The sequence below is a fragment of the Epinephelus fuscoguttatus genome, linkage group LG3 (assembly GCF_011397635.1).
Source record: "Epinephelus fuscoguttatus linkage group LG3, E.fuscoguttatus.final_Chr_v1".
Classification (NCBI taxonomy): Eukaryota; Metazoa; Chordata; class Actinopteri; order Perciformes; family Serranidae; genus Epinephelus; species Epinephelus fuscoguttatus.
The window spans coordinates 14,557,086-14,566,851 of NC_064754.1; the positions used below are offsets into that span (position 1 = coordinate 14,557,086).

The following is a 9,766-nucleotide window of genomic DNA, read 5'->3' on the forward strand; positions in this document are numbered from 1 at the left end:
ATGTCCCCACTTTAACAGTGAGTTGCGAAAAACACCAAATCATTCACCATCTTCAAAAAGGGAACAAGGCAACATCCACGTTGATTGTCAGAAACCTAGAAACGACGTTCTCACGACTCAAACCACACAAATGCCAAACTCACTGTGCACTTGACTTCCCATGTCGAAAACACAGCCTCATGAGTTCCATCTGAAGGCGGCATTACTCTACTAGTCAACTCTGCTCCTCAGTAGAATGATGAGTACAGTTTTCTGCTAATAAATGATGATGTGTGCAGAAGCAGCTCTGTATGTCTCCACAGCGACAAATACGACTACATACAGATAGAACAGGGGTGGAATTTTAATTTTAAAGGTGGGTGGGACACACTTAGCGCACGCAGATTGTAAACTGAAGCCTGCGGACTTAAGAGAAGATTACTTTAACTTCACATAAGATGGTATGTTGGTACGGTTTGGACACCACATTGATTAAGAAACTTTGTCCATAAAAAATAAAGGTACATTTTTCATGTTAATATGTAACAAACTATGCAAACATTAACAGTAACACTTTATTTGGATAGTTCACCCAGATAGTTTATACAGTATTCGAAGAATTTTAACAGCATCTTCGTGGAGATTCAACAACTGTTGAACTGTTTCGCTTTATTCTGAAGATGTTTATCTTTAGAGTATATGTGATAATTCATTACATATTCTCAACTGTTCATTCAACCTATGCTGCGTAAGTATTGTTCATGAACTTCCGCATTTACTCCACAGATAAACATCTGCAGAATAAAGCAAAATTGTTGAAACTCAACTATTAAACTCTTGAAATGTTACAAATACTGCACACACCTTCTGTTGGCAGACTATCGAAATAAAGTGTAACCAAATCAACTGTTTTAATCTCCTTTATACTTGGAGATATATGAAAAAGTATATTACAACTATTTAATGCTATGCAGCTCAGGATTTCAAAATGTATCTCCTCTTACCACGTTGTAACTTGACACTCACTATAACAGATACTGTTGCTACTTTTAAAAGTTTAAAAGAAGTGTGAAGTGTAAATTACGCCCCTGGGATAGAAAAAAAAGAAAAGAAAATGTGCGCCGATGTGAACATTATTTTCCAGTGTGACTCTGCTCTTAGCATGCATCATATAAATAAGTGAGTTATTTCAGGAATTGCATAATTAGTGGAAAAATAATGACTGTAGACACACCATGATGTGTTGACCTATCTGTTTACAAATCAAGTTATTGCATGTGCTTCATATTTAAACAACGACAACAGAGGGTATTTCACAACCTCTTGCTGTTGCTGCAGCACTGGTTATGACACATGCGTCATGTATGATGCAGACTTATGTTTTCCTAATTGTAGTTACTCAATCAAACATCTTGACCTAGTCAATACAAGGCGCTATCTTCCAATGTTATCGACATAGTGATGATTGCGCAACAGCTGTGTTTGAGGTCAGGTGCTCTGGCTGTGTTCCTGTGCTTACCCGTGTGGCTGCGCTTGTGCACCAGCAGTACGTTGATGCTGACGCAGGACAGGCCACAGATGTCACAGTTGAGCTTGCCTGTCGCCTGGATGCGGGGGGCCACAGCTCCAGGCGCAAAGGTCCCTTCTGCACCCGCCACCGCTGCTGCTGTGTGGGCGTCTGGCAGGGCGGCGCTGTCGTAACGCGAGCAGTCCACCAGTGACAGGTCCTGCGGCTCGTTCAGCGCATCTCCTTCTTCGTCCCCGTCCTCGTCGTCCTCCTCTATCCTCTCCTCGTCAAATCCTTCCTCCGTGCCATCCTCACTTGCCCCTTCTGCTTCCTCTTTTAGCACAATCTCTCTTTCTTTTTCAGCCTCGGGGTACTGCTCGTTATCTTCCATCTCCTCTGCCTCCGTCTTTATCATATCTAAGCAAGGAGGAAGCATGGGAGAAGCAAAGATTATATTTGGAGTGACATTTGATGTAAACACACATAAAGTGACCGATACATGCGATAAAAAAAGCAGCCATTTACAGAGATAAGACATATGGAGAGATGTGTAACACACACACACACCAGTACATATGTGTCTTCACTTCCAAATAAGGCACTAAAAAAACCTGAGACTCCACTCCAAGCAGAATGTGAGACGCTGTCACTTCTACATTTGTATTTATAGTTGATGTTTTGATATTAGCACTAGCACATCTCCAAAGTGTGGGTAGCTCAATTTGGGCCGATAAAAAGTGTCACAAAGAGATTCAGAAGATGTGTGCTCAAGATAAGGGGGAAGGCATTTCCTCTGAATACACAGAAACTAGAACCAGGGCAGGAGAGAGAGGCAGCAGGGGCCTCATACAGACAACACCAATTCCTCGTCTGCTTTTAAAAAGAGATTTCAGATTGACTGTTTGTTACAAATGCTGCAAATTCAGCATTAATCTGCACCAAAGGTCCTCCCTAATTTCCTCCACCAGGCAGCAGAGCACTAATTCTAGTTCTTGTAATCATATCCAAGATTTTCTTTGACCATTTTCTTAGCCCCTTGTCCCCACCCCCCACCCCACAGGTCAAACTTCCACTTCCACACCACACAGGATATCAATTACTCAACACCGCAACGATTAACACGCAAAGTCCCGTGCGAGGCCTGGGTTTACAGGACCTCTCACCTAGCCTCTTGCTAAGTGTCAACGAACCCTCTGCGTACTTCAGTTCCATCCAGAAACCACACTGTGGTCTTGGCGGTGGCTGGTGATGAGCTAAAGAGCAGCGCCTTGTATTGTGGAAAGCGCTCAGAGGTGCTATGGAAACTTTGCACGCACAGAGCTCCGAGAGGCCCGATATAGAGTCCAGGGTCTCAGAGCAGTGAACCGCAGGCTCTGCATCAGACGCAGAGCAAAGCTTTAGGAAGTGCACCCAGCGGGGCAGATGGGTGGCAGTCAGAAATAAACAGGAGAGCTGACTGTAACACCATCTTTTTTTTTTAAGTGACAAAATAAGGGACGAACGCCACCAAGTCTGAGAGAAAACATTTATGTACTTAAAATATCATGTGTGAAACAAGGTGGTCACCATTTAGAAATGTGACAGATGCTTGGTGTGAGGTTAAGTATGAAGAAATAGCCCAGATACTCACTGCATGATTATTGTGGCCAAAAGTGTTCACGACAACGATATTATTGCGATATCTACATAAAATTGGGAAAAAAAGCTATGAAATTAATCTTTTACTTTGCTTATTTTGTCTCTTTATTTTGGCAATTACACTCGAAATACAAGTGTAGAGAGGTGAAGAGAGAATCTGTAACCATAACTGCACAGAATCACACAAAAAAGAGCAATTAAGGCGACCAAATGGCGTTGGGGGAGGGAGACAAAGCAAGAATGGAAAGAAAGAAAAAAAAACAGAAATGAATTAAAAGGAGCAATACCAGAATGTTGCAACACTCCTACCAACAATGTTCACATACCATATTATATAATTAAGATGTAAGCTTTATCGCACAGTACATGATGCAGCAGTGAAGAACAAAACCAGACTGATGTTGACCTGGCACTTATGTTGCCGCTCTTACTCCATCTGAACAGTGTTGAAAGCAGAGGAAATCAAATTCTGAGAATTATTTACTGATGACTTTGCACTGAATGAAACATGATGATGAGCATCAGTGCAGGAGACCCAAAAAAAGAGGCTACTCCAGGAGTATGAGAGCAACCAAGACCTTCATGATGTCTCATCAGCTGAATGACATCCAAATGGCTCCAACTTCAAGAGCTCTCCCATAATATAAAATCTCTTTTCCTAGTTGATAATATTTAATTTCATCTAGTTTAGTTTTTAATCATATTTCACTGAAATCAAAGAGTAAACTCCCTTTCTTGTTCCTATGAGTTGAGAAAAACCCTTGACATAAGCACAGCAATGCACAGTGGCCGCACCAAAGACAAGAACAGCATTTTAGTTACTTTGTTAGACTTGACATTTTTTCCAAACAGCAGCATTTAACTGTATTAAATCTCAACTAGGGTGGGCAGTAACACATTACAAGTAATTCACATGGATAAAAAAAGTATTTTTTTAAGGATTGAGTACTCTTAATGTTCATTTTTATAAACTTTACGCCAACTCTTGACATTTTTGCTTCGGTAATCTACTTTTTACTTCATTACATTTGCCATTAATACCTTTGTTAGAATTAGTCTGCTCTACATGTGGGGACTGAGTGTAGGGGTTGGGGGCTTGAGGAGCACCTCATCTGCAGATGCAAGTTTCCATCTGCCCAGAAGAAACAGAAACACCACCTGTCTTTTGACCACAATGCAATGATGACGGAGAAAAACCATGAACAACAACAACACCACATCTGGTCACACTTTTTATGCCAAATCTAAAAGACAACGGTTACATGATGAAGTGCTTGCCACGTCTCCCAAAAGACAATGAGATCGCTTTAAAAACTCGTCTTCTCACCTCCCCAAGCACATTCACGTATGTTGCACATACTGTCGGTGAAAATGTAGTTAGCTACCCAACATTAGGTGTTAATTTCTCATGCAACATTTTCCTTTGATGTTATGATAAGGTAGAAATGGGTGGAGAGGAAGAGATGAGAGAAAGTGGGAGATTGTTCATATCTCAGTTGTAGAGGCTATCCCTGTTCGACTGATTAGCCTACCTGCTCTACTTTATTGAGACACCCTGCACACCCTGAAATATTTAAATGGAGAGTAACTTGAACTTGAACAAGGTACTTTTTTACTTATACATGAATAGGTTTCTAAAATAGTAATTCACACTTATACTTGTGTCATTTCTTTTTTATAAAAGTAACTGTACTTTAACTTAAGGATAGATTTTCAGTGCTCTACCCACCACTGAATGCCAGGGATTGTAACACCGCCCCCCCACTTTCTCCAACTGTTCGTAATGTCCGTGGACAAAAGAAGTGGTAGTAAGATGCAGCGTGGCGTGATGGCTAAAATGTAAGGCGTAATGGAAAGATGTCAAGCGTGTGTGTGAGTGTGTGGGGGTATCTGTGTGTGGTGGTGGGGTACGTACGTGGATCTGTCACACCTTCAGCACACTGTATTCCATTCTCGCTGAATGACTTGTCTTCCCTCTGTTCTTCCTCCTCCTGTGGCTTCACATCTGCAACACCACTGCAAATGTCTGAAAAAGTGACACGTTGTGCATGTGCAGATAACTTTGTGTTACTTTTTGTTTCATTAGAGGAACTTCAAACCAGTGAACTACAGTTCTCCGTTGGAATAATGAACTCTTAAAATCAATTTTTGAACAATAACTGTGCAGGTAGACTTCATCATCTTGCTGCTGAGGGACAACTTATGGTCTGCTATCAACTGCAGCCCGCACAAACCCCCTCCACATACACAGCTTTCAGTACTCTACAGTCATGTGTGCTCAGGCAGTGCGGTCGCCTGGATGGTGGCAGCTGTGGAGAAATGTGAGCAGGCTCATCACATACACTTCCACACTAGAGACAAGGAATCAGACACTCACCCATCCCGTCTCCCTCTGGGGTGCTAAATTCAGGATCTTTATCTTTGTTCATGATGACAAAATGTTCTGCGGAGAGTAATTACAATATTTGCTTAATGAGAGGTAGTTTCCAAATGTGTGTAACCACTCAGATTACTTCTCATGGCGCTTTCAGAACTAGACAGGTTTACAGAGCAATGAAGAGAGAGAAGACTTTAACACTGTTAAAAATGTTTGTTGCACACATTCAAGACATTTTATTTGACATACTGACACTGATAAACTTTTCTTAATACTCTTGACTATTAAAAATCCCCCTTACTATCTCTACACAGCATGTAAAGAAATAGAAACAACACTCTGCATCTCACTGTTCCTGTTGGTTGGACAGCAGAAAGAGAAGTTTATAAAATAAAAAAAAATGGAAGTAAAAGCCCACGGTTGACTGCTCGACCCTGTCACTACATTTAGCCTTATGAGAAAGAGATAATGTTCACTGCACATGTACTTCCTGCCAGGTCTGTACATAGGAGCAAGTGTAAAAGAGCTTTCAGTGCTAACAGACAGTGAAACTCCAACACTAGTCGTTTAAAAGTGAATTAGGACATAAGCTTTAAAAATCCACTTTAGACACCTTATATCAGCCTCCATTGAACTTATAAAAATTAATACAAATACTTAAAAATGTTTATCATAAGTGTTTCTGTAAAAGAATAAAATACTGTAGCAGAAAAGTGTTTATAATTCACAGAGCTGTAACTACTCTTACATTATATTCAGTGAGGAAAATACAGCAATGACAAACTTTCTCACACGATCAAAATGAAATTGAGAAGCACATGTCTACAAATTAGAATTAATCCCAATCTACTTCTTTGGTTTTATAGTTTGTTGTTAGATTACAGTAAGTCTGAGTAAAGATGAAATGGTCTGACCTGCTTTTTGCTCAGCACCCGGAGGAGACTGCTCTCGCAGTAGGAGATTCCACACTCCGCCACTGGACTTTCTCTGAATATGGAATATACGTAATGTCACTACGGTGAATTTTGGAGCTATCCCTTAAAGGAACAGGAACTTATTTTGAAAAAGGTCGCGCAACAAAGACCAACGCACGTTTATACAGCAGAGTAACAACACAATTGAGTAAGATTACTCCTTACAGTTTCTATGATCATAACACAAACGGTCCTTTACTAAAGTTTAACATATAGAGTCTGTAACACTGTGCGATTATGAGTGAAACAAAGACCTAAATATGGGTTCTATCTCAATTCAGGCGGTCCACATGGTTTCTGACTTGTTTCAATTTAAGGAGCTATCACTCCATCTTGTGGCCAAACTACAAAGCTGCTTCCATTTCTAACTTTTCACTCCCCAGAGCTGGTACAAAATAAAATCATTTCAAAATAGTACTGTAGCTCCTTGAACACATCTTTGGATTTTCTATTCGGGTGTGTTGCATGCCCAGTTCTGATGACATCTGGCTCTTGTTCATGTTGAGTGCAAAGGTACTCTGACTTTAACAACTACACCCACTTTTTAAACTTAAGGCATTTTTTAAGGGCTAAAAATCACCAACTCTGGAAATTAAGACAAAAAAATCTGCTTAAAAATAGAAAAATTACAGCCTGAGCTATGGAGCACTGGATGATGGGGTGCCCTGATGGCTTCTGGGTTAAGGTACCAAGCATGAACAGCAATGTCAACGGTTTGCAAGGGCATCACTTTAACATGAAAACTGGTGGGGACACAAGGGCTCAGATAAAAACATCAACCTCCTTTTATTCGGTCCTCAACATATGCGACTTTAGGCAGTGTAATAAAGGGATCGCTAAGAGGTCAAAGTAGGTAACTACAGTGGGTCAGGATAAAAAAAGGCAAGCCAAGGCTACTACCAAGGGTATAGGTTTCATTTCAACGTTAGAGGCAGCTCATATAAAGCAGGAGCTCTGGGGGGCCTCCCCCATTAAATATTGAAAATTAACACTTTATTTCCTGCATTCTGGTTGTTTTTTATTCACCAATTTATGGTGCAAGTGTCTTATGTCACCACATTCATCATTTCATAATAAGAATATAATGGAATATAATGCACTCAGGCTCTCAGACATTCTATATAGCTTCCAAGTATTTATTCTCATGTAGATAAACTTCTCATTTAATGTTACGCCTGCCGAGTCACATGTAGCCTGCCGATGCCTGCCGAGTCACATGTAGACATGATCCTCTTTTGTTTGGGGAAGTAACCTCTTTGCGCATGTGGCACCTATTTACATCAATGATGCATTAATTCATTTAAATTAATTGAAAACCCCATGGACTTGAAAAACTCATGTGTTGTTGTGTCCATAGGGAGAGAATGGAAACAAGAAGAACTTGTTAATGTGTTAAGAATTTGTTAAAGTTATGATAAGTGCTGCACATTTTTGGGTCAGTTTAGACACAGTAGGCTCGGGGGGGATTTTTTTTTAAGCTTACGTTTTTTACATTATTTGTTTCTTCTTTATTTTCACTGCATGGTATGTTTTCTAATTGTGCAAATAAAACACTCAAACTGTTCTCATTTGTTGGCTGACATTCTTGGTGCAAGCTATTTTTTAAGAGGATTTTTAACAAATTATGCTTTTAAAAAGGGATGGTGACACGTCCCCAATGCCCTCAGCATAAATGACTCCTTTGCCAGTTCATGTCCGGCCAGAGACTTTGGATACAGATCATTCCCCATCTGTCCTTCCCCTCACAGGCTTAAAGAGTCCCGAAAACTAATAATAATAATTAAAAGACAATGGTTGAAACACGTAAACACATCTGTTGTAGCTCTGTTTGTCTGCTTCAAAGATTGTTGAACTATGTGACTACAGTCACACACACTCAGCAGCAAACATCTACAAAACAAAATTACCAACCACTGCTAACCTCTGAGTAACATCCTGAATGTTCCCCCCGCACCCCCCAAACACGCACACACACACTTTATTGTGCAATCCAGTATTGTATAATGACAACAATAAATCCTTGAATCCTTGAAACACACTCATAGTAAAACACCTCATAAATGACACGTAATCAAACTGTTGGCTCTCTTGCAGAACCAGCGAGCAACTCCACCAACTACTAACTGCTTTAGTACATTGTTATTACAGTCAGTCGAGCTATTTACTCCAAACTGACCAGATGTACTTTTTCTTTTAAGTATTCAACTTGCGAAGCAGAAAGTGGCAGTATCACAGCAAGGCCACTGATATCTTGATTAATTCCTGATCATATACTGAGCAGGGACGGATGAGGAATCTGGGTGCCGTGTAACTAACAACACACGCTGCGGCACCCACCTGAGTGGTGCACGGCCTTGTAAGGCTTGGCTCCGGCCCATGGCCCGCCTATGGCAACCAGCTACCAGGCGGAGGAAAAAAGCTGAAAGAAAGCACACTCACAAAGGCATTACAATACATGCTGGGTTTCCATGGCAAAACGGAGGCAAAGGAACACAAGAAAAAAAAAAAAGAGAGAGAGAGAGAGACGTCGACCAATAAAAGCCATGATTCAAAACCTTTAAGGCTGAGTGCAGGGCATATCTGCACACACGGGCAAACAAGAACAAAGTAACAAGCTGATTTACAGACTCTTTCATGATGAGAAACACACACATGTATAATAAACTGTCCCGCTTTGCAGTGTTGTTAAAACTTATCCTGCGATCCCACTGGTGGGAGGCTTTTTTGGGACCGGTGGGGGCAGGGCGGCAGAGACGAGGGGGGGGGGGTTAGACTGTCCATTTGCCTTTTATAGCTGCCCACTCCAGTTAGTAGCAAGAGAGAGAAAGAGCGATCTGGGGGCAGACATAATGAGGGGGGGGGGGCAGCAGCACAGACTAGACCGACCCCTGTACGCACACGTACGCAAACACACACTGAGACCTTGGTGACGGAGCAGGCATGACGTTGTTTTGTTGTTTGAACAATGTTTCATCCTGGAGGCATAAACATGTGTGTGCGGGGCATTTGGGGTTGATTAAAGTGGGACAGCACCGATGTGTTCTCTGTTACTTAGTGCTTTTATGGACCCAAATGTTTCATCAGTGCAAATCAATAGAATGAGTGATTGTCACATGCAATAAGCATGACTGAAAAGAATAATAACAAGAGGGTGGGAGAGAAAATGTGTAATCTGTGTGTGAACAAGTGAGAGGGCGATTCAGCGTTTTTTGTTTTTTTATGCATGCACTCAGGATTGAGAAAGGACAAGTGAGGGAGACAGTATATAAGCTTGTGTGTCTGAGTAGGAGA

At 41.1% G+C, this 9,766-nt stretch overlaps 1 protein-coding gene across 5 annotated transcripts in view; it reads right to left on the reverse strand.

The window, feature by feature from the left end:
- Positions 1 to 9,766, reverse strand: part of LOC125886296 (zinc finger protein Aiolos-like) — a 66,511-nt gene that overhangs the window by 4,173 nt on the left and 52,572 nt on the right. For 3 of the 5 annotated variants that reach the window (XM_049572379.1, XM_049572380.1, XM_049572381.1), the window contains 3 exons: positions 5,502 to 5,567; positions 5,040 to 5,150; positions 1,499 to 1,903 (listed from right to left, as the gene is read on the reverse strand). In XM_049572379.1, the coding sequence (XP_049428336.1) occupies positions 1,499 to 1,903; positions 5,040 to 5,150; positions 5,502 to 5,567 (582 nt within the window). Of the gene's footprint in view, positions 1 to 1,498; positions 1,904 to 5,039; positions 5,151 to 5,501; positions 5,568 to 6,415; positions 6,489 to 8,812; positions 8,832 to 9,766 lie in introns of those variants that run through there. The other 2 variants (XM_049572384.1, XM_049572382.1) reach the window with 2 other exon arrangements.